The sequence below is a fragment of the Salminus brasiliensis genome, chromosome 10 (genome assembly GCF_030463535.1).
Source record: "Salminus brasiliensis chromosome 10, fSalBra1.hap2, whole genome shotgun sequence".
Lineage (NCBI taxonomy): Eukaryota > Metazoa > Chordata > Actinopteri > Characiformes > Bryconidae > Salminus > Salminus brasiliensis.
The window spans coordinates 29,895,972-29,914,419 of NC_132887.1; the positions used below are offsets into that span (position 1 = coordinate 29,895,972).

At 44.3% G+C, this 18,448-nt stretch overlaps 1 protein-coding gene and 1 pseudogene across 1 annotated transcript; one reads left to right on the forward strand and one right to left on the reverse strand.

The window, feature by feature from the left end:
• The first annotated feature begins 908 nt into the window (after positions 1-908).
• On the forward strand, positions 909-4,922 carry LOC140563939 (uncharacterized; annotated as a pseudogene).
• A 9,836-nt stretch (positions 4,923-14,758) lies between these two features.
• On the reverse strand, positions 14,759-17,595 carry siva1 (SIVA1, apoptosis-inducing factor). The gene is made up of 4 exons (XM_072690503.1): positions 17,376-17,595; positions 16,316-16,519; positions 15,563-15,716; positions 14,759-14,995 (listed from the first exon to the last, which is right to left on the reverse strand). The coding sequence occupies exons 1-4, from the start codon at positions 17,494-17,496 to the stop codon at positions 14,947-14,949; spliced, it is 528 nt and encodes a 175-aa protein (XP_072546604.1). The 5' UTR covers positions 17,497-17,595; the 3' UTR covers positions 14,759-14,946.
• Positions 17,596-18,448: the final 853 nt, after the last annotated feature.

Here is an 18,448-nt window from a genome sequence, read left to right on the forward strand (position 1 = left end):
GTCTCCCACATTGTTAAAGTTTACTCCCCAGTCCACACAGTCCATATCTGTTTCTCTGGTGTTACTATGGAGCCTACTTATTACTTATCCCTGCCTATTCAGCCTACCACAGTTTAGCTCCACCCTGCAGTTCTCAATAGTGTTTCAGATCTGAGCACTTTTTGAATGAGGCTCGGTACAGGATAGTCAATCAGAACACAGCTCATTTATCTTTTATCCACCTTAAAGGCGCAGTAACTCGAAACAGCCTGCATTGTAAGCTGATGGTTTGGAAGCTAACTGGCAGTTAGTGTTCCCCTCCAAGTTTGATCGCATTAGTGGTTTTCAGAAAGACGAGGTGTACGGCTTCATTTGCCTCAAAGAGAGCACATTTTAGCCTTCACTCCTCCTGTTCTGGTGGCATAGTGGGATTCCTTGCTAGGTAGTCCTAGCTACTGGGTGGGAATTGACCTTTTTTTTGGGGAGAAAACTTGGATGAAAAAATATAGGCTTGCGGTCTGCGTGGTAGCGCTGATAATAGTAGTAGTAATGCTGGGTGATGTTGAATCAATACAGACTTTGACACATATGTTAATGCCACAGTCTTCACACCACTTCCCTTCATGACAATATCTTAAGCAAGGGACCCAACCTTAGCTCAAGATTCCATCTCCCTGTCGGCAGCACATATACTTGTTAGCTTTCTGGTGAAATATAGTACTTTTCTAGGCAAACGAGGCAGTTCTGTCACATGCGTGTTTCAACGAAAGCGAAATCGCCACTTCTAGGCCAGCCGCTGGCCGGCTAGGTTCAGCAAAAGTGAATGTTAACCCTTTTTGGAGCTCAAAGCCTCACACACAATGTCCTCAAGTGGACCTCAAGAAAGATATGGGCTCCTTAACTATACTAATGCAATTTAAATACTGGTCATGGGAAACGTGGACACATTGTGGTAATAAGAATTAGGTTAAAAAGGCTTTGACAGCATGTAGAATACGAACTGATCTAACTGTTTGCAGTTTCCTAGAGAGCTCCTATTGATCTTGTCATACGCAAAAGTTTGGGCACCCCAGTCAAACAGCATTGTATTGATTTTACCAGTGAGAAAAACATGTTACATTAGATGAATCTGATGATAATGATGATTATGACACTCATCTTTCCGAACATGGTTTAAGGCTGTTCCCAACTGGGCACTTCCCTGAAGGACGAACAGCATTGAGAGTAAGTAAGTTTTTTAAGTTGCAGCACCTTGAGGATCACTGCTATTATTAGCTGCACAAAGACAAACGCCTATTCTTAAGCATCCCGCGTCGCTCCCTTTGCCCCAGCGAAGTTCCTCCTCTATGAAAATACCGGCCCCTGTCGCCTCAATGCTAATTTGCATTCTCGCAAACAAACAAACAAACAAACAAACAGTTTTGGGCAGGAGGGTGGGGTGGGGGGAGGAGAAGGTGGGTGGGAGAGAGAGTAAAAGAAGAAATGCGTTGCTAATTTGGAATCTCAGAGCCAATTCAGTGGCCATGTTTCTTGGGGTGTGAGCTCCTAATTATTCCCTGGCTGCACATCTAAAAAAACCCAGTTGCTGGCCTATGAGTTTCCCATAGCCCTGCCCCCACCAGGACCACACGCTCAGGGAGGACCACAGACAAGGCAGCACGGGACCCCCCCCCCCCAGTGCATATGCATACACACTTCTCACCCCCCCACACAGAAACCCCAGCCTCATCCTACAACCTCCTTTGTCTGGAAACTCTGGTCCGGCCTCCCTATTGTCCTCTGCGACTCTTGGGTTATCCCTTGGAGCGCTGGAACCACTGTGGCGTGACCAAATCCCAACCGGATCATCAGGAAACTGAAACCAGAAGCCTCGAAAAACTCACTCGACAGTGCCTGAAGACACTGGGGTCGCCACTTGACTGTAAATAAGGGTGTGAGGGAGGCCTTCTAGACAATCACAGAGCTCAAAGAAGCTCGGAGGAGGTTCAAGAGGTGCTCCAAATGGGTCCTAGTGCGTTTAAACTCTCCAAGAGCTCAAAATCAACTTCACGCAGGAAAGAGGGACTTAAACACACTTCTGTTGCTTATGCATTCCGGCCTCATCTCGCAGCGCTTTGACTTAATGAGTTATGTTTTTGCCCTCGCTGATCAAAAATTCTCAGTGTAATTTCCATTTAGCCAGAGCCGGCCCATTTGCATGTATTCCCCGAGCGGCGGGAAGTCTTTGGAGGGGAAGTGAAGTCGAAACTTGGACGTCTTCACCTCGCGAGGCCAGCGGTGGGAGCCCTTGACCTCTGAACGGACTGCCAGGGACAGCTGGTGCCCGGCCGTGCTTATTTATTTATTTACCTCACAACAAAAGACAGGTGGTCACACTTGAAAAGAAGTGATGCTCCCCAACACACACACACACACACACACACACACAGACATGCACACGTACACACACACACACTCCAAAGCACAACGCTGAATCGAGAACACATGCAAAGAAAGTGACCCATGTTCTACTGTCAAACCCCAGGCATACTGTCAAATCCTTTTTTTTTTAACCTCATCGAGCAAGATTCCTTTATATACATCGTATCCTCTCACTGGTTCATTAAGGCTACAAATTCCAGTAAATAGAGATAGCATTTTAATGCAATATGAAATGTAAAAAAACTGTACTGTGCAAAAGTCAGGGACCATCCAAACGAAGCCATAAAGGTAAAATTAATTAATTAATTAATTAATTAATTAATTAATTAATCAATTCCTCTCTTTACCCACTTCTTCCCGGTCAGGGTTACAGTGGGTCCGGGGTCTACCTGTAATCACTAGGCGTAAGGCAGGGATACCCCCTTGACAGAGGGCCACAGCATTACAGAGTCCCACACCCACCTATACTTAGGGGTCAAATTAGCATAGCCAATTCACCCACCATGTGTGTTTTTGGGAGATGGGAGAAGAAACCATAGTAGTAAGAGGAAACCCACATGGGCACTGGGAGAACACATCAAACTCCTCACAGCCACTAGAGGACTGAATCCACCCCACTACCACCACCACCGAATCCAACCCCAGGCTTGAGTGGTATACACACTACCTGCAGCACCTCCTGGTCAACCCTTTCAGGAGATAAGATATAAGATAAATAACAGACTTTACAAAAAGGACTCCATGCAGGGTCCCCAAAAAGTCGATGAGCAAAGAAGTTTGATATCTGATATGTGTCTCGTTAGTTTAGAAGAGGAAATGCTTGGCTAACATTGCCAACAAACACTGGACCTATGATTGTCACCAATCTTATCTCAGTAAAATACAAAGTCGCTCTTGTTTAGCGATTTGATTTCTTTTGCCAAACTATGCTCTAACCAATTCATATTAGAGGGAAATCTTGTAAAACTGATTTTCCATTATATTGGTCAATATAAAAAAAAAAAGTTAAAATTCTACGATCGTGTGCCATTCACTTCCATTGACGTGTCTTCTGTGTTTTCACCCCCTGTAGGTCGAGAGAGGAGGACGTTGCTGAGGAGCGCCCTTGCTCCAGCGCACAGCTGTCACTTCTTCAACTGAGCCTGACGCATATTTATAGCATCAACATCACCAAGGCAGGCCTACCTCTCCCTCTCTATCGGCCTGTCTCTCTGGGCACAGCTGGTCCCTGCGTGATTGGGGTAGGGGGACACAATGCCGCACGCCTGGACTTAAGTCCGTCCAGCAGCCAGCGGGTGGGTCGGGCCTTAAGGGGTCCCTGGCATGTGGCAGAGGGTAAGAGGAGCCGGCTCGGAAGTTACGAGCGTGACCTTTTTCAGTCAAACGCCAGGCCGAGAGGGGGCCGCGATGAAAGCCCCAACAGCTGCACCAGAGCCTTCACAAAAGACCCTACAACTGAACTGGAACATCACCATATACATTGAGAGGAGGGGCTTAGGTAAATGGACAGTAACGAATGGGCTAATTGCTTTTGGTTATAAAGAGGAACATCTTTTCATCTGCCTAATCTCTGAAAGAAAGTAACTCTGACCAGTGATAACGTTGTGACCAGTACAGTTGTTCAGACAGTGCCTTTCCACTCAGAATCCTAAAGGGCACAACTGGCTAAGCATTGGCCCTATTATTGAGAAATTGCAAGTTTGAGCCATGGGGATACCAAAATGCTGCATATATTCGTATTCTAAAGTAGGTTAAGAGTTCTACACAAATAGCCCACAGGGACAAAGTGAAAGCAGGTTTTTAGACATTTGTGCTAATTTATTTAAAATGTAAAATATAATATGCACACCCTTTGATCTGACACCCAAAAGTGAGTCTGCCTGTGGTAAATACAATTGATTGGACATGACTGGGGATTGCCAATCAGAGGTCCCACAGTTGACAATGCCATGGGGTCTAAGGAATTTTCTGCAAACCTCAGAAAGAGGACTGTGTAAAGGCCTAGATCTGGAGAGGAGTACAGAAAACTCCCTGCAGCTTTGCACATCCCAAAAAGCACAGTGGCCACCATCATTCATAAATGAATGAGAAGAGGTTTGGAACCACCAAGAATCTTCCAAGACCTGGCCGCCCGGTCAAACTGAGCGATCAGGGAAGGTGAGCAGGAACATGAGGGTCACTCTGACAGAGCTTTTGCGTATCCTTGTGGAGATGGAAAAAACTTTCAGAAGACCAACCATCTGGACAGCACTCTACAAATCACGCCTCTATGGTAGAGCGGCCAGACAGAAGCCTCTCATTAGTAAAAGACACCTAGAGGACCCTCAAACCATGAGAAACAAGGTTCTCTGGTCTGATGAAACCAAAATTAAACTTTTTGGCCTAAATACCAAGCGCCACGTCTGGAGGACACCAGGCAACACTCATCACCTGGCTAATGCCATCCCTACAGTAAAGCATGGTGGTGGCGGCATCATGGTGTGGGGACTAGTCCTGATAGAGGGAAAGATAAATGCAGCTAAGTATACCGAGGTCATTGAAGATAACCTACTCCAGAGCACTCTGGACCTCGGACTGGGGCGATAATTTACCTTTCAAAATGACAATGACCCGAAGCACACAGCCACAAGAACAAAGGAGTGGCTTCAGAGAAAGTCTGTGGATGTCCTTGAGTGGCCTAGCCAGAGTCACATCTGTGGACAGAGCTGAAAATGGCTGTGTACCATTGCTCGGGCTTGCAAGGATATGCAAGAATGTCCACAAACAAATGTGTCACACTCATAGCTTCTTTCCCAAGATGCCTTGAAGTTGTAATTGATGCCAAAGGTGCATCAACCAAATATTATGATACGCGTTTATACAGACAATTAACTAAGTCTATTTATTAGTTAGTTAGTTAGTTAGTTAGTTAGGGGCAGCAGAGGCGCAGTAGTTTGTGCTCTGGGCTATTGATGGCAGGGTTGTGGGTTCGATACCTGGGCTCGGCAAGCTGCCACTGTTGGGCCCTTGGGCAAGGCCCTTCAACCTCTCTGCTCCCTGGGGCTGCGGCAATGGCTACCCACCACTCTGGGCACGTATGCTCACTGTGTGTGTTTCACCTGCATGGATGGGATTAAAGCAGAAGCCAAATTCCAAACATAAATGTTAAAAAAATAAATGTTTATAATTATTAATAAATCTGTAACATAAAATGAAGAAAGATGTGTGGGGTTTGACTGTAGTCACAACATTAAAACTACCTGCCTAGTACTGTGTAGGTCCCCTTTGTGCCCCCTGAACAGCTCTGCCCCATCAAGGCATGAACTCCACAAGACCTCTGAAGGTGTCCTGTGGAGGGTTTTTTTCACATTGAGCACGGCCTGGAGACTTCAAAGGCACATCCAAACACCATGTACCCTGACCAAATGTTTACACAACATAAACATATTCTCACCCTGGTACAGTGTGGCAGCAGACTTGTCTTGTGCGTCAGGCTTCCTTAAAGCCTTGGCTCCGCAATGGCTCCTCCCTCTTCCCCTATGTATGAATGGTACCACAAAGTCTGCAAAGTCTGCACCCTTCATTGCTATTGTCCTCAGGGTCACAGGATGGTAGTACATGCCTGAGACTATTCCATAAAATCTCTCACATCGAGGATGTCAAGTTGCAAAGTCCTTGTAAATTAAACCTGTAAATGAGAGACGTGGATACGTGGATACGTGAAGGTATGTATGTATATAGATTAAGATATGACGGAAGAAAAGGCTTTAGCAATTGTGGGTGGCAGCAGTGTGCAGCATCATGAGGCCGAGCAGTTAATTTCACAAGAGCTGTTGAACGTTTGCAAATCTTCCCAGCCTTTAATTATAAATTTAAAAATGATAACTGTTTATCTCATTTGCATTTTGAGATGATGTTCACTTACGGTTATAGTCAGCAATGGATATGGTTGCCTTCATGTTCGATAACCAGAGTTGTAGCATGTGTTTACACCTGAAAAGAACTGCAGACATTTCATATAAATATACACATAATCAAACAGTGTAAAAAGCTAAAGATACCTTATTGTTTATGGGTTAATGTTCAACAGACTGCATTTTGTAGCATTAATCACTTAAAGTGTCTGGAAAACTAACATTTTCCTCCTAGTGTTTCCTTATTAAATTACATTACGAATGATATGTTATAATCCAACATGGCGGCTGCATGTTATGAACCGCTCCTAGGTTGCGAGCTAGCGCTAGCTGATTGGTTTTGACCCCTTTGCTAAGCAGCTTGATTACCTTACATGTCTTAAAGGATGAAGTCAGAATGTGTGTCTCTGAACTGCTCCTTGCCTTCTTCTCCTTCTTCCTCTGTAATTCTGAAGAACTGTCACAGCTTTTCCCACCACTAGCTCTGTTCCTGCTATAAAGTCCACAGCCCCTGTGAGAGCAATGCTATCTGCTAATTCTGCTGCATCAGCTAATGGATGCCTACGCTAGCTAACTCTGAGATGAGAGACCACCATGCGAGCCCAGAGAGAGCAAAGCTAACCATTTTAGGTTGTTCACAGGTTTAGCTGTTCACAGGTTCACAGTGGGGCAGTGGTGGCTCAGCGGTTAGAGCTCCGGGCTGTCGATAACAGGGTTGTGGGTTCGATTCCCGGGCTCGGCAAGCTGCCACTGTTGGGCCCTTGAGCAAGGCCCTTTACCCTCTCTGCTCCCCGGGCACTGGAGCGGCTGCCCACCGCTCTGGGTGTGTGTGTGTACTCACTGCCCCTAACACATGTGTGTGTGTGTGTGTGTGTGTGTGTGTGTGTGTGAGAGTGTGTTCACTACCAGATGGGTTAAATGCGGAGGACACATTTCGCTGCACAGTGACAAATACGTGCACCTTTACCTTTATACAGTAGGGTTGCCATATTTATTTATTTGTTTGTTTATTTATTTGTTTATAATGGGATACTGGGGACATAAGGACGTCTGCCGTGGTTAGGATGCAGGGCCTGGGGGGCTTTGTTAAAGTAGTAACTTTGTTAATGAACATTACATAGTTAAGACATATTAATACATAAATCTTTACTCACTTATCAGCACTAATACTGATAATACTGATTGTGGTTGGTGTGGCGCAACAGATAACACCACCACCTGCCATTGTCTTACAACAAAACCATGTGGGAGACCTGGGTTCGATTCCCTGGGTGACTGTGCTGCGCTACACCAATAAGAGTCCTTGGGCAAGACTCCTAACACTACATTGGCCCACCTCTGTAATACAGGTAACCTTGTAAGTCGCTCTGGAGAAGAGCGTCAGCTAAATGCTGTAAATGTAAATGTAATACAGCAGCCTTAATAGCCTATATTGCTAAATCATCTCCTTTCATTTTATTGTATGTGTGTTAAAATAATTTTTTTTACACCTTTTAAAATAAAAGATGATGATATTGTGTTTATTTCCATTTGCGTTTGGCCAATCAGCTGTGGTGGGAGGTTTTCTGACCAATGGCTGCTTGTAGATGCAGGTGCATGTACAGTGAGTCCAAGAAGTATTTGATCCCTTGCTGATTTTCTTCGTTGGCCCACTAATAAAGACATGATCATTCTATACTTTTAATGGTAGATGTATTCTTACATGGAGAGACAGAATATTAAAAAGAAAATCCAGAAAATAAATCTAAGGAATATATATTAATTGATTTGTATTTCATGGAGTGAAATAAGTATTTGATCCCTTAGTATTCATTAGCAGTTCTGGCTTTTACAGACCAGTTAGACACTCCCAATCAACTTGTTACCTGACCTGAAGCCACCTGTTCTCACTAATCACTTGTGTGAAAAACACCTGTCCACAGAATCAGACAGATCACACAGATTTCAAGTCTCCAACATGGGTAAAACCAAAGAGCTGTCACAGGACCTCAGAGTCAGAATTGTTGACCTTCACAAAGCTGGAATGGGCTACAAAAAGATTAGTAAGGTGTTGGATGTGAAAGTAACAACTATTGGTGCAATTATCAGAAAGTTTAAAGAGTATAACATGACAATCAACAGACCTCGGCCCGGTGCTCCAAAGAAGATTTCGCCTCGTGGGGTGGCAATGATGCTGAGAACAGTCAGAAATCGTCCTGCAACCACTCGGCAGGAGTTAGCAAATGACCTGAAGGCAGCTGGGACCACAGTTTGCAAGGAAACAATTGGCAACACTTTGCGCAACAATGGATTCACATCCTGCAGTGCCCGAAAGGTACCCCTGCTGAAGAGAGCACATGTGGAGGCGCGCCTCAAGTATGCCAATGATCATTTGAAAGATGAACCAAGTTATTGGGAGAAGGTTTTGTGGTCAGACGAGACCAAAATTGAACTTTTTGGCCTCAACTCCACCCGCCATGTGTGGAGGAAGAAAAATGCTGCCTATGACCCCAAGAACACTGTGCCCACCGTCAAGCATGGAGGTGGAAGCATAATGTTTTGGGGGTGTTTCTCTGCCAAGGGTACAGGGCTACTTCACCGCATCACTGGGAAGATGGATGGAGCCATGTACCGCACAATCCTGAGGGACAACCTCCTCCCCTCTGCCAGGGATCTGAAAATGGGCCGTGGTTGGGTCTTCCAACATGATAACGACCCTAAACATACAGCAAAGGCAACAAAGGATTGGCTCAAGAAAAATCACATTAAGGTCATGGAGTGGCCCAGCCAGTCGCCAGACCTCAATCCGATCGAAAATCTATGGAGGGAGCTGAAGGTCAGAGTTGCCAAGCGACAGCCCACCAACCTTCATGATTTAGAGAGGATCTGCAAAGAAGAGTGGGCCAAAATTCCCCCTGGTGTGTGTGCTAAACTTGTGGTTAACTACAACAAACGTCTCACCGCTGTGCTTGCAAACAAAGGCTTTGCCACTAAGTATTGAGTGTGTTTGGCAAGAGGGATCAAATACTTATTTTCCTCATTGAAATACAAATTAATTAAAATATATTCTTTAAAATTATATTCTGGATTTTTGTCTTGATATTCTGTCTCTCCATGTTAGAATATATCTACCATTAAAAGTGCAGAAGGATAGTGTCTTTATTAGTGGGCAAACAAAGAAAATCAGCAAGGGATCAAATACTTCTTGGACTCACTGTAGACCAATAGGGGCAGTGAGAAGGTGGGAATCTGTGGGGACTGTAAAAGCAAACACTGAAAGGATGTAAAATCCGGGAAGAAGAGGACGTATGGTCACCCTTGTATATGCTCTTATACTGTAAACAAGATAGTGGGTAAAATCCAAGAATGAGGTTGGAAGTAGCAATGATGGTTTCACAGCACTGCTCACTGTAGCAGTTCATCCATTTCAAGAACAGAATGGTGCTTCACGACCACTTGCTGCCCATTGCTTGACAGGTAGGGAGTGTTATTCACTTCACCTGCTGATGAATGTATTTTAATGTGCTGGTTTTCGCAAAAACAATGGATTGGCTTCTTATTTCAGTTCAGTTTTCCCTATATGGACAGAATCCATGTGGATTTCCATGAAATGCCACCCTAAAAATATCGGTACTGCTCAGAGTAAAGCGGCTGATGCTGTATTCTGTCTCTGGGCCCTGCTTTTATCTACAGAATTGACAAAAGCCTCTCTCTTTTGGCTGATCAGCTGTATTTAGGATAAAGGGTAAATTGTAAAAAAAAAAAAAATTCCAACAACAATCAATTAACCATTTGTTAGAGGATCCATACAACACGGCCATGTGTGTCCTTGGGCAACGACAGCACATGGCACAACTGCGACTCGAACCTAAATGCCAAGAGCTTAAAGCAGTGTGCTTTTGTGGGGTGGTAATGGGGGGCTGGGGATGTGGGGGGGCGGTTGACACTTGGCTTTATTAAAGTGCATTCTTCAGGTAACAAAGCAGCATTCACTAAAGTAAATGTGAAATATAGAGAGATGATAAAAATGTGCGCAGACTGAACAGCCTTGGGCCTAAGTAAGTTGGCTGTAATGAAAGAAATATGGATCAGCGCAAATTAGAAACCTCCAGCAGAACAGAGCCGGCGGCTGTGTGAATGTGGGAGTCACACTTGCTCGGTCTGCGTGCTTCCCTGTGGTTGGCAGCAGTTGGCGTCTGCAGGCGGTTCTCTGATTCTCAGGCATAAGAGCAGTTGGTGGGAGCACTGAGGCATCTGCAGGGCCTCAGTTCAGCTCAGACAGAACACCACCCCACAACGGATAAAGAGACGTTAGAGCATATGCTATTGCCGCTCATAAAGTCGCTACTTCTTAACACGTTTCCGGGGAGTTAAGAAAAAGGTGGCAGTTCAGACAACCGACTACCGTTCCCTGCTGTTCAAGACATCTTAATCTGCACTTCTGCAATAAAGCGTCTACTCTTACAGCTGACTGTGAAGTAAATATTTTATTTCATGTGATGTATAAATGGTTAGGTTCTTGATTTGGTCATCTGCTGACTGACACTGACATTTCTGCAAATGCTAAGGAGTGTGGTCTTGGTGTTAATAGCTGAATGATGAACTAGAACAGTGGTCTGAACCTTTTTGGGCCATGGCTCCACCCTCTGCCCCTCAAAAATGTAGGCGTTCACTATTCTACTTACCCTGGAACACACAACAGCAACCTCCTTCAAGTGCTGGCCCTATCCAGGGGTGGGAAAGGTACAGAAAAATTGTACTTCAGGCAAGGTTTGGGCACTGGATGAAAATCTTACTCAAGTAAAAGTGGAAATTTTGGAAATTTGGAGCCACAAATATATTTATGTCAAAGGAAACCAGTAGTGATTTTGTTCAGATGTTTAATAAAAAAAACGCCTTTATATTTTACACCAAATCAACTGATTTGCCAGTCTTTAAAGGGCTCATGTCATGGAAACCTTACAATTCCTTCACCTTTTTATTAAATGAAAGAGTTTGGTGTATTGTGTAAAGGCTGTTAAAGTTCCAGACACATACTGTCCACTCCACCAGTCCAGATGTGGACACAGAACTGTACCATTCAGCCTACAGCAGTTTAATGCCTCCCATTTACTGTGAAGTTAGAAGGAGTGTTTAAGAAGATGCGACCTCAGACGATCTGAACAGGTCATTTACATCCAGTAACAACAGTGAGCAGTCAGTTCTTGAAGTTGATGTGTTGGAGGCAGAGAAAAAAGACAAGCGCGAGGATCCGAGTGACTTTAACAAGAACCAAATTGTGATGGCTAGACGACTGGGTCAGCGCATCTCTAAAACTCCAGGTATTCCTGGAATGCAGTGATCAGGACCTACCAGACGTGGCCCAAGGGAGGTCAACCAGTGAACCAGCAACAGGGTCTTCTAAGCCTCACTGATGTGATCCATAGAGGCCCCATCTCACTACTTACAGGACGTAAAGGACTTGCTGCAAACGTCTTGGTGCCAGATACCATAGGACACCTTCAGTGACGTCTGGTGGAGTCCATACCTTAGCGTGTCGGCACAAGGGGGACCTACTCAGATGTCGTAAGTGAAAAAAAGCTAAGTAAGATACAGGGCTTATGGCCTAATTTCTCTGTGTTTACATTTAAGCCCCAATGCTCCCCCATAGTCACTGCTATTGGGAAAAACTGGGAAGAGACCAATTTGGGAACAAACATACAATGACTAGGTAAAACTATACACTCCAAATAATATACAGCCATATGACAAAGTTTGGCGCCCCTGTGCCATAATCTTTGTACATGCCCCTTTTATTTTTGTGTCCCCAACATATTAAATCAAGCAGTAAGTAGATGTGTCCCGGTTTCCTCTTCAGAAATCAACAAAACATGTCATTTGTGGTCAAACATCTGCCCACCACTGTATAAAAATGAACATGGCAGACATTAAGGATTTGCTGGATTATTGCAATAACAGCCCTGTGTGTAGTTTGTACAGACTGTGGTAGTTAGATTATCCATTTTTCAGACTTTTAGCTTTCTCCCAACACACGCCATTCAGAAGCATAGAATCGGACCAAGCTGACTCTTACATTACTTTCTCCCGCTGCTGTAAAGTGCAGGTATTGATGCTCATTATAAGTTTGAGTTCAGTCCGAGCAGCTACATAAACATCGGTTTTGCAGGCTGAAGTCACACAGCTGCTTTCTTATTAAATGTCCATCTCTGCCTGTCAGTGGGTTCAGGCTGGTGATAACTATTGTCCTGTCCTGAAGCGTTTCTGCCTGGTTAGGCACATGCTGTCATACTTTTTGACACTGTTCTCCCTTGACGCAATAAAAAGCATTCCCAGTTTTGAGTACCAGCACAGTTTGGGCAGCAATGGCCAATTTTACAACCAGCTACAGCCAGTTAATGCTGCTAATGCTGCTAATTAGAATGGCGAATAACACACATGCCATAGGTTTCCCAGATTTACGTTAGGCCTAGGCCTAGACTAAATGAAAATGTAACCCTTGCAGCTTATTTTTTGTATTTATGGCACTTGTGTGGTAATTCCTTTGCACCTGATCATTTTCCAACCCCTCTTTATTCCTCAGAATCGAACACGCTGGTTCTGCGACGGTGCCTGTAGGGCCTAGCATAGCACCTAACAGACTGGGGTTCACGTTCCCAGCTGGACAAGCCCACCGCACTACATCAGTAAGAGTCCTTGGGCAAGACTCCCAACACTACGCTCGCCTACCTGCGTGACATTGTACATAGACTCTGCTCGGTCTGGCTGTCATGTACTGTGCCACATTCAGAAAGTCTGAAGGAGCTGAAACACTCCTAATAGCTGTAGTGGGAATGGTGTTCTCTTAGCACATCTCACTCTCATGTTTCCAATAATAATAATAAAATGGCATCGTGGTTTAGTCCAGCACTGGGACTAAATCAGCCCATACTGTTTAAGATTAAATTTTACATTTTACACACAATCCCTTTTTTCCTTAGTTATACCACGTTCTCCACATTCTGCAGTAAAAATGACCAACAGACTGTTTTGAGAGGTACCTACACTTGGATCTTACATCTTTGCAAGAGAACATAGAAAGTCACTGTGTGCTCTATTACTGACATATACAAGTGCTGCCCTCTAGTGGCTGTTGTCATTATACAAATTTCTCCCACACCAAACTGGCCTACAGATGGGGTTCAAATCAAAAGGAAAACCTGAATAACTGAGTAGAGGAGTAATATAAGCATAACCAGTGTGGATGCTACCTAACAGATACACTGCATTATATAAATGTTAAGCAGTTAACATCCTATTCTGATCTGTGTCCCAGACCAGAAAACATATCTGATCAAGACTATGCAGACCTTGATTTCTTAAGAAGGGAAGATCTAGAGGAGTCTTAAAGTCCAGCAACTAAAGCACGTTTAGATCCATGGAAAAGGCATCTGCAAACAGGGCAGGAAATTCTGGCATAAGTGCAATATGCAGGAGCAGCTGTCACTCAGGTGGCAAAGTCAGTTTAGGACTAGATCAGACTGCCATGGACATTCCATGTACAGGTACACTAAGATACTACAGTAGGGCATTGGCAGAGGGTATTACACAGATAATGAGTATCAGTGGGTAGGTGTATGTGTGGTGGCATTGTGAGAACTCCACATCCCTAAAAAATCTTGACCCAACAAGCAGTGGCTGCCATACCCTTTGGGTTACCAGATCACCCCAATTGGACCAATAAGACAAGGTTCTCCCCAGCATCAGAACAGATGGCACTCAACCCATTCAGAACAGTCTTAGAGACTAAAAATCTGTATGAACTTGCATTGCAACACAGAATCAACTTTCTAGGAAACCTCAAGTCATTTCATACAGAAGGCTGGAACATCTTACCTTACTCAGATTAGCTAGAACAGAACATGAGATTTGGGATGACCAAGAGGACCCGTTGGAGTGCAGATGAGGCAGTCCAACAGAACTTGTAACAGAGGCAAACAAGCCAAGATGATGCTAGGGAGACATTGCAAACACTGGACCAGTTTAATTTTGATTCACATGCCCAAAGCATCTTACCCTGCTTAAAAATACACTAATCTGATTGGTCCTAGCCAACAAACAAAATGCTTTTGGGGGCAAATTAAGATTAGCTTGCATGCACTGGGAAGACATTGGGGACCAACCAAGTCCAAGCCACCATTGTAAATTAAAAAGGAGCAAACACTAGATACAAGAGACTTAGTCTTACCAACTGTATCTGGGAGAAGACATGATTTGCCAACTAATCCTTTAAAGAGAGGTGGATATTCTGTTCCACCAGTGTATTCCAAATAAAAAGCATCTTCATTAAGCATTATAACTTGTCTAATGTGTTATGTAGGATACCTTGTATGGAACCATGTCCCTTGCCATTCATTCACAAGCAACCACAAAATAGGCTGTACCCCTGTAACAGTGTCACTCTTAACAAGCTATAAAGCAGACAAAGGCCAGATTAAGTATCATGGTTCAAGTATTTATTTCAACAAGTAAAAAATTACATATGTACACATTACTTGGTTACACAAGCATAAAATTCATATACATAAAACATTCATTTACACTGCATGGAATGACTGCATTAAAAAGCCAAGTCAAGCAGAAGCTTCACACACTTTTCCATCCACCTGATCCAATCCCTTCAATCCATCGTCCCACATTATGAAGAGCAGCTACAGCAGAGGACCCGGTCATAGCGGTCTGTGTAACTGTAGAGACAGGACAGGGGACGTTATTAAATGAAGGAGGCCCACATTCATTTAGTCACAGTGGTACTGTAGCACCAAGAAGTAGCTTCAGGACCCCCAGTGACCAGAAGAACCAGCAATTCTTTTATTTATTTTAATTTGGTGAAGAAACTGCAGTTTACCCATGGTCCTTATAGTCACAGGGAGCCCAGTCATGGTCCAAATAGAACACAGCCTAGAAACAAAGGCTAACGAGCTGGTTTAGCCCTTTGTTAGTCTTTCTGCCACAACTAGTATGCTTAAATTTTATTATTACACATAATTAAGTTTAATACTTTATTATAATTACAATAAAGAGCATCAAAAGGTGGTGCAAGCTAGCAAAATAAGTAACTTTTTTGTTTTAGCTACCAGACTACCTACTAGCCCCCTTAAGCATTACTTGACTCACTGCAGCATACCATCACCTCAGTCATCAAGTGCAAGAACACAAGACCGCCAAATGTTCTTGCACATAACAGAAGCAGTCCTAAAGGCGAAAACTGATGGTGGGAACGCGTGTAGTCCAGACTCTGCCGCTGAACTTACTCAGTAACCGTGCATATGGAGCAGCAGTGGCAGGAGCAGCTGCTGCACTGCTGGGTGCAGGTGGGACACGTAGGACGTTCACACTGTGAGCACGGCTTCCTCACTCCTGACTCCCTCTGGCAGACTCCACACACTGCAGGAGCAGCTGCAGCGCCTGAGGAAAATCAGCCACACTCCATTATGAGGGCTCAGCATTAACACACAATACGACAAGACGCTTAAGCATTCACCGCCATATCAGCAGCCGATCCCACATTTCTGGCTAATCCAGACAATCAGACTTTTACAAGTTTGAAAGTCACATGATCAAAGCCCATATGTAGTTTATATTGTAGCTTGGTGCATGCGTCTTAAATCAGGTGTCTTGTCTGTGCTAGACAAGAAATCCAATAACTTTGTTAATCTCAGGAAGTGATCTGAACAGAAAGCTTCAGTCTGGAATCTCCAAACAGTCTTTGCTGAGACTACATATAGGACAATTGATTTTACAGGTGACCTAAATTTAGGTGCGCTACTTTACAGAATATTTACAACATTCAAATTTCATGTCAACATAACAGCAAAGAATCAGGCCAGCCCAATCAATCTGCAATGGCTGATACCAATTTTAGTCAAAGGTAGGCAAATAATTGGTCAAGTTTGGGCATTGATTATTTGTTCATCCTTCTAATGCAGCTAGTAGGACCACAAAAATTAATCCCAAAGCCAGCATAAAACCAGCCTTACCAAGAAGGGCAATGAACACAGATTTACCTGGAACACACTTGGTCTTCTTAAGCTTGCCATCCAGGCCAATCAAGGTCTGTCCTTTGAGAAGCAGCTGGTTATTCGTGGGCTGTGGCACCACCTCACCCCGATTACTCAGGTCCACATCAGAGCACTTGCCCTCCGCATCCACATTCCAGATTCGCTCCATTACAGCTTTGGTCCCGTTGAAGAGCAGGTTCTTGGTCTTTTCTGTGGATTACATGCATTTGTCAGACAGCTGTTTAAAAACACTTCTACATGTTTAATTCCCTACTCAGTACAGCAGAAAGGAGAGCCTGGGCAGTATTCAGCATGCACACAAGATTACGCCCTAGATTCAGAGGAAGGGTCATGCACTAGATAAACCCACAACCAACAAGACTGAGTGTAGGTGCTGTTCTTCAGACGTAGGTCACTTTGCATCTTGCAAATTACAGCAAAAGGCATGTTGAGGTGCAGGTAACAAAAGGTAAGCATGGGTGCAAGCTTAGTTAAGGGGACCATAAGCCCCTCCCCAGCCCCAACATCCCATCTATGACATCTGTGCCCCTGAGTGTCCTTTTTTTTATTAATAGAACCACCAGTTTAACATTGAATATTGCTTTGCCTTTGATTATAAGGGTCAAAAAAATATATTAAAGTACTTCAATACTTTAAAAAATTATAGTAAGACTCACATCTTTCAGCCTTCTCTACCTACCAAAAATATCTAAATTAATAAAATAACTAAAAATATGAATAACGGGACGTTCAAGGGTTGAAGAAATGCAATATGGCCCAACAAGGGCTCCAGCACATTTACAGCGCCATCCTGAGAGCAGCACTGTCAGCGCACTGCAGCGCCACCCAGGGGAGCTCACCGTTAACTGCAGTGCAAAAAAAATAAACAACGAACTTGAACGAACTGACTCTGCCCAAACTCTCCATCAACTGTCTGCCCCCCTAAATAACATCACACAGCCCGCTACTCCAACACTGATCCGTTAAGAAAGAGGCCGACTCGAGCTGTATGACTAAAAACAGCCGCCATTTCAGCGGGGAGGCTTAAACACACACGCAGACTCACCGTAGACTTCCTGCCTGTACTTGTTCCCAAACACGCCATGGAGATTCAGCTCCTTCTGCCCCACATGGATCTTATACTGGGAGGAGAAAGACTCGCTGAAAGGACAGGACCTCTTAGGCATTTTAGAAAGGAGATGTGAGCACAGAGCCAAAACACGACCAATATCGCAGAGACGGCGTGGAGGATCAGTGCTCTTTGGCGCGAATTCAGGGCGCGCTTTAATACAGCTCCCCACAGGCCAACCACAGCGCCATCTAGCGCCCCGGAGCCAGGCCTCAACCACGTCCTATGGTCACATGGTGCTATACATACATCTCTACAGCAAAAAACAAACAAACAAAAAAAGAAAAACCTTTAATGTAAAATAATAATAATAATAATAATAATAATAATAATAATAATTTCTGAACATTTTTGTAAAAAAACAAGTCTCATTACACTTGCACACATAATAAAGCCTATGGTAAACAGTACTGATGCTTCAGGAAGTGAATCAGAGGCATTATAAATGGATCTTAAGCACTTTGAGTGAACAAAGCAGCATTATAGACCAGACCAGACAATCATATTCACCATTAATGTTGGACACAGGTGGAATTTGGCCGCCGCCTTTAACCCAATCTATGCAGTGAACACACAGACACACACACACTAGTGATCAAACACACCCTGTAACTGTGAGCATATGTTCCCGGAGCGGTGGGCAGCTGCTGCTGTGGCGCCCAGAGAGCAGGGAGGGTGAAGGGCCTTGCTCAAGGGCCAACCCTGTCATCAATAGCCCGGTGCTCTAACCGCTGAGACACTCACATGTTATGTGAGAATTGGCAATCCCTGCTTCTGGGCCTCCCCTACAATCAGGACCCCTCACAAAGCACACACTTGCATGCATTTCTGGACCCCATAGAGTAATATTACAGACGTTTGCATTAAGCGTTACGCAGTTCTTGCCAGCACTGCCCTGCCCACTTCACCAGTCATTGACAGTCAGCAGAGCGCTGAGCCCGGAGGAGCACCGATAGAGGCGCTGATCTCCCATGTCAGGAGCATTGCAATGTTATAGCTATAATGTTAGG